The sequence below is a fragment of the Ursus americanus genome, chromosome 1 (assembly GCF_024610735.1).
Source record: "Ursus americanus isolate L20-20 chromosome 1, mUrsAme1.1.p, whole genome shotgun sequence".
Taxonomy (NCBI): domain Eukaryota; kingdom Metazoa; phylum Chordata; class Mammalia; order Carnivora; family Ursidae; genus Ursus; species Ursus americanus.
This window is the reverse complement of record NC_142127.1, coordinates 89,204,239-89,223,450: the sequence shown is the minus strand read 5'-3', so window position 1 is coordinate 89,223,450 and position 19,212 is coordinate 89,204,239. Positions and strand designations below refer to the sequence as shown.

At 36.0% G+C, this 19,212-nt stretch overlaps 1 protein-coding gene across 6 annotated transcripts in view; it reads left to right on the top strand.

The window, feature by feature from the left end:
* Positions 1 to 19,212, top strand: part of USP37 (ubiquitin specific peptidase 37) — an 82,925-nt gene that overhangs the window by 40,372 nt on the left and 23,341 nt on the right. For 5 of the 6 annotated variants that reach the window (XM_045777614.2, XM_045777617.2, XM_045777616.2 and 2 more), the window contains 8 exons: positions 1,180 to 1,311; positions 1,474 to 1,597; positions 2,269 to 2,459; positions 7,800 to 7,917; positions 9,191 to 9,270; positions 12,321 to 12,485; positions 14,375 to 14,440; positions 17,150 to 17,291. In XM_045777614.2, coding sequence (XP_045633570.1) covers positions 1,180 to 1,311; positions 1,474 to 1,597; positions 2,269 to 2,459; positions 7,800 to 7,917; positions 9,191 to 9,270; positions 12,321 to 12,485; positions 14,375 to 14,440; positions 17,150 to 17,291 — 1,018 coding nt within the window. The remainder of the gene's footprint in view (positions 1 to 1,179; positions 1,312 to 1,473; positions 1,598 to 2,268; positions 2,460 to 7,799; positions 7,918 to 9,190; positions 9,271 to 12,320; positions 12,486 to 14,374; positions 14,441 to 17,149; positions 17,292 to 19,212) is intronic. The other variant, XM_045777618.2, reaches the window with a different exon arrangement.

Here is a 19,212-nt window from a genome sequence, read left to right as displayed (position 1 = left end):
AATTACCTGTAGCCAGAAACCCTGCATAATGGATGGTACTCACACAGTTTGTTTCCCTTCTCTTAAGGATCACAGTCTTGCACTGCCTGTTGTCCAATATTTTGTCCATTGTTTTTTTCATTATCCGTGGTAGTAGGATAATTCCAGACCCTGATACTTCCTTGTAGTCTGAAGTGGAAGCTCTCCAGGGTATTCAAAGTTGACATCACCAGTGATCAGCACGGGAATATCATGTACCTCTGAATGTGATACCCTGGAAAGGACATGGTATCACTATGTGTCACTATGTGCTTTTCCAGCCTGAGCTGAATCTTGGCATAAAGAAATAGCAAACCCAACATGAGAAACAATCCATTAACCAATAGTGGTGGGGGTGGCGGAGGTTGTATTCTTCACAGATGTCAATGTATGTTAGATAAGAGCATATCAACATCAAATTTTATAATGCTGGTAACTCTGCTTTGATTGTATAAGAGAATCTTCTTGTTCTTGTGAAATACACCCTGAAGTATCTAGGGCTGAATGGTTATGATCTATGTAACTTACTCTCACATGGTTCAGGAGAAATACAGGGAGAGGTGCATTAAATTGTAAAGCATATAGTACAAAAGATTAACGGTGAATATGGATAAAGAATATATTCTTGTGCAACTTTTTGAGAGTTTGGGAATATTTTCAAATAAAAGTTTTTTAAAAATACGTGCTTTAGAAAAATGTTTGGCAATGCCCATTTAACCTAAATACATATATCCTGTGACCCAGCAGTTCTACTTCTGGGCATATACCTAAGAGAAATGAATTAAGTTATATCTCAATGAAAAAATTAAAATTATAAATAAGAACAAATAGCTCTTTGGATAAGTCCCCAGTTATTTTTAGCATTCATTTGAAAATGTATAATTTTCCTTGTTATAATCTTACAATGCAGTGGTTCTCAAAGTATGGTCCCCAGACCAACAGCATGAGCATCAACTGGAATCCTGCTAGAAATGCACAGTTCTGCACTCTCTCTGACTGGACCTAAGTTTCTAGTTGGGGCCCAGCAATACGTATTTTAACAAGCCCTCCATGTGATTCTGATGGGTGCTATACTATGCTATACTAGAGAGCCCCCTGCTTTAATGAACATATGTCAGGAACTACTGTTGACTTCAAAAGTACTATTTTTTTCATTTTCAGCTTCTCCAATTTGGGAAATACCTGCTATATGAATGCTATTTTACAATCTCTGTTTTCACTTCAATCATTTGCAAATGACTTGCTTAAGCAAGGTATCCCGTGGAAGAAAATTCCACTGAATGCACTTATCAGGTAATTGTTACATTCTTACTAAGTAACCTTTTACCTTATTGATTATAGAGTAGCAGAGTTTTAGACACTTAAAGTTTTATGTGACATTGTTAACAGTCTTTAAAATATCATGCTAACCAGACTTTTGTAAAACGTCACTAAACTTGTCTCTTGTTTTAACAGACGCTTTGCACACTTGCTTGTTAAAAAAGATATCTGTAATTCAGAGACCAAAAAAGATTTACTCAAGAAGGTTAAAAATGCCATTTCAGCTACAGCAGAGAGATTCTCTGGTTATATGCAGAATGTGAGTACTAATTGTTTTTAAACATTTTAGAGATAAGGAAAATTGAAAAAGTTGATTTCAGTGTATTATCTAATTTCTATTTTAAAATGAGATTGTGTGCATGTGTTCATCACAAGTGGAAAAACCTGAGGACTTACAGTAGGGTTTAATATGACTCTTCTGTGTATTTTATCATATTTGAAAAATACAGATATCATTTGTCCTTATAGGAATTTGGGCTATTTTTTAGCTATAAAGGCTTTTCTAGAAAAAATACTTTATCTTAAAGGAGTGATTCATTTATTCATTCATTCTAATCCAACTGGTAGTTAAAAATATAAAATCTGTCGTTCTTTTTTTTTTTTAATTTTTCTTTAAATTCAATTTAGTTAACATAGTGTTGTATATGTAATAACACACTATATGTTGTATGTGTAATACAGCATACAACACTATACAATAATATAGTGCATTATTTGTTTCAGAGGTAGAATTTAGTGATTCATCAGTTGCAATGTCATTTGTTCTTATTCACAAAATATGTACCCCAAAATCGTTAGAGTAAATCTGACCTTTTTCACATACGGTACTGACCTCCGAGTGCGTTAGTTGTATAAATCACAATGTTAGCAAGCTATCATTGTGATAGGAAAGGTTTTGATCGTATCATTAAAGATATTGTGCCTTCTTAGGATGCTCATGAATTTTTAAGTCAGTGCTTAGACCAGCTGAAAGAGGACATGGAAAAGTTAAATAAAACTTGGAAGACTGAACCTGTTCCCGGAGAAGAAAATTCTTCAGATATTTCGGCCACCAGGGTGTACACTTGCCCTGTTATTACTAACTTGGAGTTTGAGGTTCAGCACTCCATCATCTGTAAAGCGTAAGTAGCGTCTAAGAAGACTCTGTGCCCTTTTAATTCTTCATGGCAAATGATTAAAATTCTTCTAGAAGGTTTTAATTCTTACCTTCCTTTCTATGTCATAAGGACACATAAATGCATAGATTCTACCAAACATCTCTTTTCAATATCTTTATCTTCTATAAAAATGCTTTGTAGGGTGAGAACTAAGGAGAAGCTATTTTGTCATGTGCTGTAGTGCTGACTAAACAATTTTGATCTATAAGTTTGTTTTTGTGGGTTTTTCTTTTAATTTCTATGTGGAATATCGAGTACTTTGGGAATACTTGATGTTTTTTTTCTTTTTCCCTGAAAAGACTCTCTCCTAGTGCTTATTTTATTAAACCAAATTGTCTTTATTAAAAATGGGGTTTTTGGGGGGCGCCTGGGTAGCGCAGTCTAGTTAGGCGTCTGCCTTCGGCTCAGGGCGTGATCCCGGCGTTCCGGGATCGAGTCCCACATCGGGCTCCTCCGCTGGGAGCCTGCTTCTTCCTCTCCCACTCCCCTGCTGTGTTCCCTCTCTCGTTGGCTGTCGCTCTGTCACATAAATAAATAAAATCTTTAAAAAAAAAAGGGGTTTTTTTACAGTAATTTGAATTATTTTTAATTTTTGCAGTGCTTTTTAACCATGTTTATATTGATTATTCAGACTGACTTTCTGCATTTAATTTCCATGCTCATTACCAAGACTTCTAAACCATGCACTTCACATGAAAACGTTCTATTTTGATTAATTTTTCAGTTATCAATAGTACATCTCTGAATATTTTTTCAGAGAGAGTGGATTTCTTCTGTGTAAGTAAGAATTGTGTTGCTTTCACAGAAGAGTTAATACAGGATTATTGAATCAGACGTAGCCTTTCCCCCTGAATAATATCTTATGTTTACTGTCCCATCGTGTTTTCTTACTCTGTGCCCTTTGGGAGAAACCCGATTTTGTGGGTAATGTTTTTCTTCCTGAAAATCTGTGGTATTCCTTACTTTTGAAATCCACATTTTCACAAGTTTGCATCTAAGCATTTTGTTTAATTTTACCTTTAACATGATGGAGCTTTCTCATCTGAAAGATTTGGGATTTTCTTCCGCTCAAGACAACTGTTCTCTAAATATTACTTCCCTTCTATTTGTTTTGAAATTTTCTTTAGAAATACTCAAAACCCATATATTGGCTATCCATTCTGTCTTCCATTTCTGTTTTTCTTAGAAAAATTTCTCTCCCACTATAACATTCTAATAATTGTGACTAGAATTTTGAGCATTCAAATGGACACTAGAAAGATAGCTTTGTAGCTCTAGTGTGTGTGACATTTCTTGTCTTCATAATTTCTTCAGTCTTTTGTTTCCCCAGTGGATAAATTGTTTTTACAAGAAAAAGTCCAGGTCTTATAATATAGGCTATCTCCTTGTAAAAGCTGGAGAGCCCATCAGCAGTTAATAAAATGGTAGCCAGTTATCTTTTCCTTTTCCTCTAACATACTGTCCCAACAAATTTGTTCAAGTTAGGGAGAGAAGCAAAGTTTTAATTGTTGTTATTTAATTGTGAGGCTGCCAACCAAATTTATTTTGGTAGGAAAATTTCAATGGCCTCTGATAGAAATGGCTACAGGCAGTACAAGAAGAAAGAAGGCCATATCAAAGTAGTGGCTGCTGTCCTGTGCCAACAGCATCAGTCAGGCCCTCCACTTCTGCAGCACCCAGATGTTGGGTGGACATTTGAGGTGTGTGCGCCATGCATGAAGTGGCACGTCTCATGGGATGTTAGATACACCAGTTGGGTAGGCTGAGCAGTGGCCCAAGGGTGTGGAAAGTCTGGGAGGCCTCAAGGCTCTATGAGGCCACAGCAGCAGTGGTACAACTATCTCCTTAAAGGCCTTGCTTTAGTTGATTTATTAGCAATTTTCTCTAAGACAGTTCCTTAAACACAAAATGGTTTTTGGCTCAAGGAAGATTGCAGACACCTCAAATTGTAATTTTCATTGTTTAGCCTCTGTCCTAGCTCACTGTGGGTTAGTTTGGCCAATTTGCCAAATGTACTTATTTTTCTTAAACTGTTGTAGTTTAAATGGGCTTGTTTTCAATTACATTATAAGGTATCTCAGTATAGTAAGATATTATCGAATATGAAGAATTTTCCATTCAAAGAACTTTAATTATCTAAAACTAAGTATTCTCCATAAAACCTTCTGCAGTCTTCCCTGTCTCAGTAATAACAGTTCCATACTTAGAGTTTATCAGCCCCAAAACTCTTCTCTTTATCTAGCATCCCTACATCTCATATGTTAGGAAATCCTCTCAGCTCTTCCTTCAGCGTATATCCAGGATCTGACCTCTTGCCACCATTATGATCAAACCCACTATCATCTCGTGCCTGGATTGTTGGAATACCTTCTAAACTGGTCTCTGTTTCTATCCCGTCTCTCTCGAGGTTTTTGTAAACACATTAGCGAAAGTGATCCATTTACAGTGGAAGGTAGTTCATGTTAGCCCTCTCCTCATAACCTATAAAAGCTGAAGTTCTTACTGTCATGTGCAAAATCCCATATGATCTGTTCTTCAGCAGCCCCTCTTCCCCCAGTTAACTCGGTCTTCACCTCCTACCGCTCTTTCCCCTTCCTCATTCTGTTCCTATCAAATTAGCTTCCTTGCTTTATATTTTTTAAAAATGCCGGATCCTGGTACCTAAGGGCCTTTTTCACTTACTGTTCCCTTTATCTCAAATTCTCTTTCCCCATATTCCCCTCCATATCTTTATGGAAAAGCCACTTGCTCAGTAAGGCATTTTCTAGGCATTTACCCTATTTAAATTCCAACCATCTACTCTGATCTTTCACTACCTCCCCCCTCTTAGCACTTATCACTATCACTTTAACATACCATACATATTACTTAAATGTTTTTTATTGTCTCTTTCCTCCAGTATAGCTTTGTGCAGGGAGGTATTTTATCTTGGGTTGGTTCATTGCTATAATCCCAATGCTACTAGAACAGTTTCTGGCATATAGGAGGCGTGTTTAGTGATGCCTAAGAAATTGCCCAAATTTATCAGCTTAAAACAATATTTATGAACTCAGTTCCGTAGGTCAGAATTCTAGGCAGGGTGTGGCCAAGTTCTCTGCTCACAGTATCAGAAGACTGAAATCAAGGTATTGCTTGTTCTCATCTGGATCCCCTTCTACACTCATTAAAGTTGTGGGCAGAGGGGCGCCTGTGTGGCTCAGTCGTTAAGCCTCTGCCTTCGGCTCAGGGCGTGATCCTAGAGTACTGGGATTGAGCCCCACATCAGGCTCCTCTGCTGGGAGCCTGCTTCTTCCTCTCCCACTCCCCCTGCCTGTGTTCCCTCTCTCGCTGGCTATCTCTATCAAATAACTAAATAAAATCTTAAAAAAAAAAATGTTGTGGGCAGAATGTAGTTCCTTATGATTGCAGTACTGAAGTCCCCATTTTCTTGCTGGCTGTTAGCTGCAACTACTCATTTCCTAGGTAGTATCATGCTGTGTGGCTTCCATAGGCAGTTCACAGCAGTGCTGTTTGTTTTCTTTCAGGTTAGCAGTACATGTCTGACTTTGAATCCCTGACTTCCTCTGTTTGAGACCTCTAGGCCCAGATTTAAAGAGCTCAAGTGATTAAGTCTGACCCACTCAGATAATCTCCTTTTTATCAACTCAACATTAAGATTAGTAACATTAATCATATCTGCAAAATCGCTCTGTCGTGTAAAGTAACATCCTCATGGGAGTGAAAGCTCATCGTGGTCACAAGTTCTTCTAAAGGGGATGGAATTATACAGAGGGCAAGGGTCATCTTAGAATTCTGCCTGTTAGATAGAGGTGCTCAAATATTTGTTGAATGAAGAATATATTTTTATGGTCTCCAGTCTTCAACTGTGGCAGTAGAGAACTGGGGCAGGAGATTGAATATTACTAAAAATGCTGCTGTGCTATGCTATGCCCAGAGAAGGAAAAACATCAACTAAAGCTATTTAAAAGAAGTGAATTTGCTTCCAGATAAATACAGTGTTCTGATCTCCAAGCCCATTTTAAAAAATTGTACAGAAATATATCCAGTGATCAAACAGTTCTTTTTTTTTTTTTTTTTAAAGATTTTATTTATTTATTTGATAGAGAGAGCCAGCGAGAGAGGGAACACAATCAGGGGGAGTGGGAGAGGAAGAAGCAGGCTCCCAGCAGAGGAGCCCAATGCGGGGCTAGATCCCAGAATTCTGGGATCATGCCCTGAGCCAAAGGCAGATGCTTAACGACTGAGCCACCCAGGTGCCCCAGTGATCAAACAGTTGTAACAGAAGTTCACCAAAACACCTAGAAAAAAATTTTTAAGATTATTTTATTTTAGAGAAAGAGCATCCATGGGGAGAGGCAGAGGGAGAGGGCAGACTCTGTGCTAATCATGGAGCCTGATGTGGGGATCTCACGACCCTGAGATATGACCTAAGCTGAAACCAAGAGTTGGATGCTTAACCAAATGAGCCACCCAGGTGCCCCAAGAACACATAGGATTTTTATTTTATATTATTTTCAGTTCAAAAAGGTATTTTTATTATTAAAGCATGGGGACAGGACCTGTGGGTAGAAAGAGTTGCTGAACACATAGAATTTTTAAAGCAGCATTGTTTGTGTATTCAAAAACTGGAAACAATCCAAATGTCCATCAGTAGTAATATAGATAAATTGTGGCATGCTCAAAACAGGTTAATGTGAGCCAGCAATGAAGATGGGCTGTCGCCACGTGTAGCAAGCATGTTTGAATCTCACAATCATGTCGAACAAAAGAAACTAAAGAAAACATACTGTATGGTTCCATTTATGTAAGGTTCAGAAACAGGCAATACTTACCCTGTTGTGTTAGAAGTCAACATAATAGTTACCTTTTGGGAGAAAGGGGTAGTAATTGGAAAGGGACATGTGAGAGGGCTCTTAGGGAGTCCATAATGTTTTATTTTTTTATTTGAGTGGTGTTAACTGATAATTCATGAAACTGTGCAACTTTGATTCACTTTTCTATGTGTATGTTGTACTTCAGTGTTTTTAACCTTTGGGGCTTTTTAAAAAAAATAAAATTTAGCATTCTGATAAAGCACTTCTAAATACTTGTAGTTGAGGTTTTACCTATATTGATTTGATAAGGGTTAAAATACTCATTAGAAAAGTCTTACATGTTGTATATTGCTTATCAACCAAGACTAGTCTTTGTCAGTACCTGCTAAGTTCTGTGCAGGAACAGTGTTTCTGAAGTATATTTGTATTTATTTTGTATTGCACAGTTAGACTTCTAAATGCTTCCATTTGTCTTCTTCTGTTCTTACAGATGTGGAGAGGTTATTCCCAAAAGAGAACAGTTTAATGACCTCTCCATTGACCTTCCTCGAAGGAAAAAGCCACTCCCTCCTCGTTCAATTCAAGATTCTCTTGATCTTTTCTTTAGGGTAAGTATATCTTTTGGTATTTTCACATAACTAAGTTTTATATGTCATAGTAATTGTATTTGAAATGGTTTCTTTAAGGCAGAGTTTTAACAAAATTACATGAAGGAAAAACAAATGAGAAATACTTATAAATAACATTTAATTTTAAAAACTTGATAAATCTAATTGTTAACTCATCAAAGATGACTATTAATTGGTTAAGTGGATCATACGTTTAACTCAATAGCAGGTGTTTTAACCTTAGAAGCAGTTGTTAGTAAAGTGTGTGTTAAAATTTGGTAGTGTTGGTAAAAATTGGAGATACTATATAAGTTTGTATCTAACAGCTGAGGAATGAAAAAATACTCTTTGCTTTTCCTTAGGTTATAATAACGTGTTAGAAACAAAAGGGAAGAGTCATGTTTATCCAAAGCTGTAGATAAATATGTTTTCTGTGATATACTGTTACAGATATTCAGCAAGTTTTAGGGGTATAATTGGACCTCTTATGTAGCAGTCCTTACAACTGATGGAAATTTGCCAGGATCACCCTTTGTCTCTTTAATAGTGGTTCTTGTTTTGTTGTAGCAAATGGGCAGGGTTGTCTTACTAAGGTTAAAAAAAAAATTCTGTTCTTTAAATGATGAACGTTCAGCTCCACCCAAAGATAAATACTCTGCTTTTCTTTTTGTTTTATCATTCCTTACTATTCCTGTTATTATCATAGAATTTGAAGCTTTTCCTGTGTATCTTTACCCCCATTTTTTAAGGATTTCTTGTTTCAGTTTTCTCTAGGTAATGATATCCACCCCAAACTTTGGTCCTTTTAGAGCAGTTGTTCTTAGTGGGCTGTCACCAGAAGATTGAGTTCCATTATAAGAAAGGGGTAGAGTTACAGCTAACAGACCAGGAACTCCGCCTAACCTGCAGGTGATCTTATCTCTGCTCTGGCCGAATGTTAAACTCTGGATGTACTCTTGGCAGGGGTTCTTGTGCATCCACGGGGAAAAGGTTGAGATTCTGCTACTGTAGAGTCTAGCTGCTGTCATAAATTGAGATGTTTCCATGGTAAAAGAGGAAATTAGGAATTCTGAAATAGGATGTGATATTATAAGATACCTATTTTGAGGATTAGGGCTTAATTTAGTAAGGCATATGACTCGACACAAAATTTAAACTGGTCAGAGTTGTCATTGCACTGAACTAGTGTGACTAGAAAAGAGTATTAATGTTTAATGGGGTAATGCTGATTCAACTTCATGCTTCTTTATTTTTGCCTCTTGTCTTTTTACAGGCAGAAGAACTTGAGTATTCCTGTGAGAAGTGTGGTGGGAAGTGTGCTCTTGTCAGGCACAAATTTAACAGGCTACCCAGGTAAAATGAATTGCTCTTCAGTTTTTCTTCTTAAAGTACTTACAGATATTACTGGATAAGTGAGGCTCACTAGAATGGATTGGTAAAGCAAAGCTGAGATGGGGGAGGGTAGAGGATGGGAGGTTAGGATGCTCTTGCATAAGAAGGGAAGAAGATTTGAAATGCTGAGGAAGAAAAGTCACTTGAGAGTCCCCGGAAGATGGCAACAAGACGATGTGGCTAGTGAGACTTTAGAACAATGGTAGGGACTAGGTAGTAGATTTTTAATTTGGTAATGTATGACAATTCAGTTACAATTTGCAGTTTGATTATGTGCTAGTCTCCTCCTCTTCTCCCAAACCTTCAGTAAAAATCTGCCAAAACACATACACGTGTGAGCATGAAAATAAAACAAGAAGAGTAATATTCTGCAGGGTTTTTTTGCATTTCTTTATTCAAAGGATCATGTAAGTTAGTAAGTTTCGTATAATCAGAACAGTTGAGAATTAGGAATAAAATTAACTTATATTAGCTCTGTGTACACATACATAAAACCAAACTAGTTAGACAAAGTATGATGTGATTATAGTGCAGCTTTTAGTTCTTTCCAAGAATAGATCTCAACCACAAACAAGGTTGTTATTATTAAGTATTTATGTGGCACTTTGCCTGTAGAGTGCTTTACTTTCTTTTATTAGCTTCACTTTTCTGTAAGTGTAGAGTTTCTGGAACCTAGCCCCTAGAGACTAGTTCTTTTACATTCCATAATCTCCTTTCTAGAAAATGAATTTCTTTTAAAGAAATAACTTTCTGAATTATAGCAGTATCATTATGTTGACCATTTCTTACTCAAGAGACTTATTCTTTCCTATTGGTGAGTGTTTTGAGGCAGGGGGTGGAGAGAAACCTTAAGGCAAAGGATTGATTGTTACCAGCTGTCATTAACTAAGGAAAACATGCACAATTTGAAATACTTGTTTGACCTGGCAAGCTGAGTGTCTTTTCCCTTTTCCAGTATCTAGCTATTTGTTCTTTTAGTGGGAAAAAAATCCTGAGGGGAATTTTTTTTCCTTGGTTTTCTCTTTTTTCTAGTAGGTCACTTGCGTTATAGGTTAATTTATTCCAAACTTTAGAAGCCTTTGTATAATAAATCCTGATTATCAGACTTGCTCTGTTTTTGTGAATTTCAGTATTAAAGCCAGTTTACTTTTATTCTTGAAGGGCCTGGTATCTTTATCAAATACGTTCAGTTTTAGTCCTGTTCAGTTTTAGTCCACCTCATCTTTGTAGATAAGATAAGTGATTTTGACTGTCATCTATCTGTTTCATATTACTTTTTACTTTGGTAGGATTATTTGGAAATTTAGTCAAAATATTTGACATTAGTTTTAATCTCTTCATACCATTTGGATCCTTGTGTTCTCTCAAGTTGTGAATTTGAAAATTATGAGTTCTAGCATATTTTTTTTTTTTATTTTTTTTTTAAAGATTTTATTTATTTATTCGACAGAGATAGAGACAGCCAGCGAGAGAGGGAACACAAGCAGGGGGAGTGGGAGAGGAAGAAGCAGGCTCATAGCAGAGGAGCCCGATGTGGGGCTCGATCCCCTAATGCCGGGATCACGCCCTGAGCCGAAGGCAGACGCTTAACCGCTGTGCCACCCAGGCGCCCCTCTAGCATATTTTTTAAAGAGAAATATAGTCAGTAACTTTAATTTACACTTTTTTTTGGTTTGTGGCTTCTGTGATAAAGATATGTACGGTAGGAAAGGAAACAGTTTTCCATAAAGCAGGCATTATTTTGCTTAGAATTGAGGTTTATTCCCATAAGAGTTCTGAAATTCCAATTTTAAAGTGTTCTTGTGGGCTGTGAAATATATTTAGTCCATCAAGCAGAGATTATGGTCTGTATCAGAGGTGAGAAGGTTGGCACAATAGTAACTAAAAAGAAGTGTTTCTACAGAGCTGAAAGCCTTTTCAGACCCACAAACCAGATTTGGCATGTAAATTTTGTAGAACTTTTTGTAAACGGAGAAAACTTTCCTGTTTCTTTCGTAGCTTTCTCCAGAGAAAGTGCTACACATTGAAATAAGATTAGCTCTTGTCATGGGCACCTGAGTGGCTCAGTCAGTTAAGTGTCCGACTTGATCTCAGCTCAGGTCTTGATTACAGGGTTATGAGTTCAGGCCCTTTGTTGGGCTCTACACTGGGCATGGAGCCTACTTAAAAATAGTTCTTGTAAAAAATCATCTTGAAAAAATTAATGTTCACCATCAAACCTATTGTAAACTATATAACATTGAAGTAAATAATTTAAGGATTTAACCCAATACCAACATTTTATTTTATTTACTTTTTAATTTTTAAAAAATATTTATTTAGGGGCGCCTGGGTGGCTCAGTCGTTAAGCATCTGCCTTCAGCTCAGGGCGTGATCCTGACGTTCTGGGATCGAGCCCCACGTCAGGCTCTTCTGCTGGGAGCCTGCTTCTTCCTCTCCCACTTCCCCTGCTTGTGTTCCCTCTCTCGCTGGCTGGCTCTCTCTCTCTGTCGAATGAATAAGTAAAAAATCCTTTTAAAAAAAATTATTTATTTATTTTAGAGGGAGAATGGGGGGAGGGGGTGCAGAGGGAGAAAGAATCTCTAAGCAGAGTCCATGCTGAGTATGGAGCCCGACTCGGAGCTCAGTCTCATGACTCTGAGATCACAACCTGAGCCAAAACCAAGTCAGACACTCAGCCAACTGTGTCACCCAGCTGTCCCCCAATACCAACATTTTAAAATAAAATGTGTTTTATTTGATGTATTTTTTTTTCTGCTAACATTGTAAATATTTTACCCAAACTTCATTTATCCATCCAATGCCCATGTTTTATTTTTATTTATATTCTTAGTACCTAGCACAATGCCTCGCACATGGCAGGTATTCGGTAAACTTTGAACCATCTTTAGCCAAAAGTATTCTTTAAGTCAAAAGCTGTCTAACATGGTTAGTTACGGTGATCTCTTTTCACCGGTAAGAGAGCTAGCTCTGTTATGTGTGAACTAGTGATGTCATCTCCTGTTTTTCAGGATCCTCATTCTTCATTTGAAACGATACAGCTTCAATGTCACTCTCTCACTTAACAACAAGATTGGGCAGCAAGTCATCATTCCAAGATACCTGACCCTGTCCTCTCATTGCACTGAAAATACAAAACCACCCTTCACCCTTGGTTGGAATGCACATATGGCAATGTAAGTCCTTGAGAGAGAATTTCTTTACCTTCCCTTTTCAAGTAGAAGGGCTTTGGTATCTGATCAAAATAATGACTGAACTAGATAACATGACTCCCAGGTAAAATCAGACCAAGAAGGAGATTTTAATTTTGCTCTATTTTGGAATTTTGTGTCAAATTACTGCCTGATGGAGGTAATTAAATAAAATGCTTAAACAAAATTTTTCTGATACATTAATTGCCTTTCATAGTAAGTTACCTTTTTAGAGAGTGCTGTTACTCTTTTAGATCACTAGAAGACAAGTTTGATACATTTTGGGAATATAAATCAAATTTGCTTATTCATAAGAGTCACCGGAACGCTAAAAAATACCAATTCCTGTGTTCTTTCCCTAGCAGTTCTGTTTAGTAGATCTGAGATAGGGTTTGAGAATTAATATTTTTTAAAATGCCTTTCTGACTCTTTGGGATATGCAAGTTTGAGAAACAGTATACTAAATTTTATCTAGTGCCCCAAAAATTGTATCTTTTTTTTTCTTCTTTTTTTTTTTTAAGATTTTATTTATTTATTTATTTGACAGAGATAGAGACAGCCAGTGAGAGAGGGAACACAAGCAGGGGGAGTGGGAGAGGAAGAAGCAGGCTCCCTGCAGGGGAGCCTGATGTGGGGCTTGATCCCAGAACGCCGGGATCACGTCCTGAACCGAAGGCAGACGCTTAACGACTGAGCCACCCAGGCGCCCCCCAAAAATTGTATCTTTGTAAACGTATTATCACCGATGTGAGTGAAGAACTTCGGTGGCTCCTAGAAATTTTTCCATGATAAAAGAAGTAACCTTTACTTTTGATTTTGCATCATCGTGTATGCTGGGAAAACCTTAGGACTTCTCTGAATGTTGCTCTTTCTTGCATTACTTTTGTTGCATTACCTTGGAGCCATGTATTGTAGTTCTTTTTTGTACTTGAACTCTAATTTAGTAGAATCATTAAGTTCTCCAACTTTAGAAGTGAAAAAGATCTTAGAGATTTTGTCTAAATTTTTAGTTTTACAGAAAAGATTCAAGGAGAGTAAGTGATTTTGTTAAGGTCATGCAGTTAATAACTGGAAGAGCCAGGTCTCTTGGCTAGAGTAGAGTAAGTAGACCTTTCAGAAAGTGAATGAACATTTGCTAACAATAATTGATGCAGTTTTATAGAATGTATTTCCCTTGGATTGATAATTGAAATATATACTACATCATGTAAGTTTACACTAAAGGACTCAGTGGGTCTACTTGTTAATAAAGATATTTTCCCAGAGTCTTAAGTGTTTCTGGGTTTTCTCTTACGGACTTTCTTCAAAATAGATGTTTTTGCTTAATGCAAACTGCCCTCTGCTGGTAGAACTGTTACTCTTTGTGGCCATCAGTGTAGGTGATTTATGATCACAGGCCTGAAACCAGGCTATATGATTCCACAATGAAATGTCTTGAAGACTTTGGACAAGTTCTTTGACCTGGTTATAGGGGAAATAATAGGATGGTGTGAACATTAAATGAGGTAATACACATAAGCTCTTACTGCAGTGTCTCATAGCCAGTAAGTCCTCAATAAATGAGAGCTATTATTATTTTATTGCTTTAAGGTAAAGAACTGAGACAGGATAATTTTTCTCAAGTTGTTCTTTTCATATCCATTACCTTTGACTTCATTTCCAATGCTGTTTATTTAGATCATTGGATCAGGAAGAGCCTACAGATGGTATTTTGTTTTCTCTTTTGGCCTCTATTGCTAGTAGAAGTATTATAATTATTTGCTTTTCAAAAGGATACATAGGAGCTATAGTACAGAATAATTAGTTTTATAAGTTAAATATATATTTTTAATAATGTAATTATATACATTATATATTTTCTAATTTTCTGATAGTTCTAGACCATTGAAAGCTTCTCAAATGGTGAATTCCTGCATCACCAGCCCTTCTACACCTTCAAAGTGAGTTATATTTCTTGTGTACCCAAAATTTGTATTTTTAAGGATTTGGCTTACCCTGATTTCCAAGATTATCCCCTTCCTTTTTCTTTGTTTTTCTTTGCATGATAACTGCTCTGTATTAGTATACTTTGTAATTTTCCTGAATCTGCTTTAAAGTATAACCTAGGGTATAACAGATCTTTAACAGTGAAGCACGTACAGATGATCTTCTGAAAATTTTGTTTTTAAACTTCTTAAATCATCTGTTAATACGTAATATTTTCATCCTACAACTATAGAAATTGACTGATGACAAGGGATTTTAAGGCTTGAAGGGATAAAATAACCACTGTTGGTATAAAGCACTGTTCCTCAAAAATACACATGGGGATCCCAAAATATCTTTTCACCTGTTGCTAGCCAGTCTGGGACTTCCTGTCTTAGACACTGAACTGGAGCAATTCTGAGAGGGAACAAGAAAACAAACACACAATGAAATGTAGCTATTCTACAAATGTTTTTTACTTAAGATGGAAAAGTTTGTCCAAGAAGGGAAGCAAATACTTTTTTTAATCTTAATCTCTCTCTTCTGTGATTTAACTAGAACCACAGTTCCTGATTAAACAATTTTAAATGACTTGGTTGTCATTTATCTTTAAAATTAGTTTTTCTGAAAATTTGATGTCCCAAAGTACTTTTAGAAAAGAGACACTTCTGTTGGTTAAGGGCTTTGGGGGGCTTATATAACCGTAAAATGACATTTGGGAACTGCTATTTTCTTTTCCTCCTGTTAATTATTTTTCAGTGCAATTAAAACCAGATGACTAACATGACTAGAAATCTGAAATGGTACCGATATGAATACTCTTGCCCGTTCTCAAGATACAAATGAGCAATACCACTTGGCTGCTTAGAAAGTGAGCAAGTGATGCATTTACAGGATGAATATTTTTCCTTACTACAGGCAAGCTGCCTTCTGTGAATATAGTAATTATTAATGGAATGCACTCTTTATGTACCAAATCACTGTAGTTTCAAGAAGGAGATGGTTTCATTGGGCATCATTATATTTGGCATGGTCATCTGTTCTCCAGGGTCTACTGGTATGAGAATTGGAGAGTTGGTCAATAAAAGATAATTAGGCCCTAGAAGACCTGTCATGCCGATCAAACTTAAAAGAGGCTGAGTTATGAACAAGAATACCATTGGTTCTTCTACAATGTCCTTTGTCACATTTGACCCTGGTACATTAGTAGCCAGGTGTCACCCTCCTTCCTCAAAGTATTTACATGGATAAACAAATTAATACATTCAGTTTTGCTTGGTGAGCATGAAATCAGAAATGAGGAATTAAGATGGCTAATTGGCTATTTCTAAGTTATACTAAAAACCCTTTTGAACACATAATGGGAGGCTATTCAAGTGTATAGGCTGGAGTGCAGTGATATCCTGGTTGCTCTCAGCCACAGACTATGTTTGGGCTTATCACTGACCACTTGCCTCTTTTCTTTGATCTACATTGCTATGCAGTCCTCCTGGTTTCCATTGTGGCCTCTTATTTCTTGGTGCCATCATTCTATATGTTTATTTACAGTTTTTACATTTAGATTAGTTGCATTTTTCCAATTTCCATTTTACTTTTTTTTTTAGTATAGTATATGAATTTATGTTAACCTCCATCAAAGAAAGTTCGTGCTCTTTGACCTTTCCCACTTTTTCTTTTAGTTTATTTTCAGCTCACTTGGAAGACAATGCAGTAACACCTTACTTATCTGGTATCACTAAAGAACGATATTTGATGTTCCACATATAAATTTTTACATAGCTGAAGATTGCTTTTTTTTAAGCATCAATCTTTAAAATGCTTAACCATTTTAGATGATTATATACTCTGTAATCTCACAGAATTCCCTGTATTCCTAACTAAAATACACTGAAGATAATTTAAATATATTTTAATGACTTAGAATCAGCATTATGAGTGTCACGTATTGCACTGTGTTTTAATATGATAATGCCGTCAGAGGCTTTTAATTCTTAGAAAATAGTTTATATTAAATGATTTTATAGTTCTTTATTGCCCTTTTTGTGGTTATTCTCTCTCATTTCCTAGCTCTCATTTCTTGATGAACTTGCTACATTATTTTATACACCATTTCCTGGGAAAGAAAGGGTCCCTGTCTAAAGTGTAAAGTGCATTGGCTTTGAAACTACTGCTTTCCTCAGAAGCCTTTTTTCTTACTTTTGAATCCCTGTGTTCTGGAGAGTTGAGGTTGCCAAAAGTCTGACCTACATATAATTGGATAAGTGGAATGTTACTGTTAATTTTAAAATACATGGATCATAATTTAAAAGATCAAAAATTAGCCCTCATGCACAATGTTGTCAAAAACATTTATTCATTGCTATGTTTGCATGCATTCAGTAGAGTACTTGGCTTTATAAAAACAAAAACTTCTTTGGGGTTTATCATTAAAAGAAAGAAGGCACAAAGTGATTGGTTTACGGATGGATTTTATTATAAGAATTGTCTAATATTCAAAGCATGGCTGTTTTGGAGTGGGGCAAAGGTAATGCTTAAATACACCTCTTTTGCTATATCTTTTTTTCTCTCTAAATCATTTTCCATAATGAAAAAGTTTTTTATTTTGGTATTTATGCCAAGGGAATAACAAGGACAAATGTTTATTTATCAGACTCATATAGGTTTTTTTTTTTCTTAAATTACAGGAATTTCACCTTCAAATCCAAGAGCTCCTTGGCTTTATGCCTTGATTCAGACAGTGAGGATGAGCTAAAACGCTCTGTGGCCCTTAGCCAGAGACTTTGTGAAATGTCAGGCTGCGAACAGCAGCAGGAAGACCTGGAAAAAGTAAGTACTTTCTCATCAAAATACTTGACAAATAATTGTATAACTCTTCCTGTCCAAACAAATGCCTTTTTAACCAGCATCAGCAAACTTTTTTTTTAATTAACTTAATAAATGCAAACTTAATAAAATACACAGGGTAGATCATAAATTCATAAACTCAATGGATCTGTTGAAACACTAATTTTAAAGAGTATACTTTCTGTAACTACAAAACCACTGTTTAAAATGGATTGGGACTTTTTCTTATTGAGGTATAATTGACGTATTAGTTTCTGGTGTACAGCGTATTGATTCAGTATTTGTATGTATTGCAATAAGCTCACCACAGTAAGTCTGGTTAACATCTATTACCATACATAGTTGGCAAAAAAAATTTTTTTCTTGTGGTAAGGACTTCTAAGATCTATTCTCTTAAGCAACTTTCAAATCTGCAGTAAAATATTAACAATAGTCTAACTAATTCTGTACATTACATCCTCATGACTTATTTATTTTACAACTGGAAGTTGGCCTGCTTTACCCATTTCTCTCTCTCTCTCACACGCACACACACAGGCTTCCACCCCTAACTACCAGTAGTCTATTCCATACGTGTGTGAGCTTGGTGGGGTTTTGTTTTGTTTTGTTTTTTAGATTCCATGTGTAAGCAAGATTATGTGGTATTTGTCTTTTTCTCTCTGACTTTTTTCACTTAGCATAATACCTTCAAGGTCCATCCTTGTCGCAAATGGCAAGATTTCATTTCTTTTTTTGTGTCAGAATAGTATTCTATTGTATATGTACACCACATTTTTATTTATCCATTGATGGACACTTAGGTTGTTTCCATGATTGAGACTTTAGAAATGAAAGTTGTTACAGGTAAATTGCTTTCTCCTGTTAATTTTCAGAGCTACTTTTACATATGGGTCCTGAAATAATTATTTGCTTTATTTAATACTAATTGTTAATATATGGGAGATTATAGTAAATGTTTTATATCAACAAGCCAACCAGCTAATATAGAGGTTTACATAATGAATGTGAGAAGGCGTAACTTTATCATTTTCTATCTTGACGCATAATGACAGTTAATACTTTAAAGATACAAGCTTTCCTAGGAGTTTGCATCATCTCATGTGACTTATTTTAAATCTTCCTTTTGTTAAGATAACAATTTAGTAGTTAATTTTTATTGACTTTCCCATCTTATTTCAAAGCTAGTTTGTGGCTGCTCACCTTGAATGAGAAATGATAGAAAGTCAGAAGTTCTCCCAGAAATGAGATTAAGCTCTTTAGAAAATAACTTCTGAATATTTTCATACTCTTGATGTTTTTATTTTTCTCATTTATTTGAAAAGGAGAAAAAAAAAGATGGTGACTTAACATTTAAATAGAAATATTAGGGGAAAAAAGAAATATTAGGTGTATGGTCAGATTGGCTAAAATTGACAACTCAGGAAACAATAAATGTTGGCAAGGATATGGAGAAAGGGGAACCTTCTTACACTGTTGGTGGAAATGCAAATTGGTGCAACCACTCTCGAAAACATTATGGAGGTTCCTCAAAAAGTTAAAAATAGAACTACCCTACGACCCAGCAATTACACTACTATTTATCCAAAGTAGTCAAAAATAGTGATTCGAAGGGGCACGTGCACCCCAATGTTTATAGCAGCAGTGTCCATAATACCCAAACCGTGGAAAGTGACCAGATACCCATTGACAGATGAATGGATAAAGAAAATGTGATATATACATACAATGGAATATTACTCAGCCATCAAAAAGAATGAAATCTTTCATTTGTAACGATGTGAATGGAACTAGAGGGTATCTTGCTAAGCGAAATCAGTCAAAGAAAGACAAATACCATATGATTTCACTCATATGGTGGAATTTAAGAAACAAAACAGATGAACATGGGAAGGCAAGGAAAAAT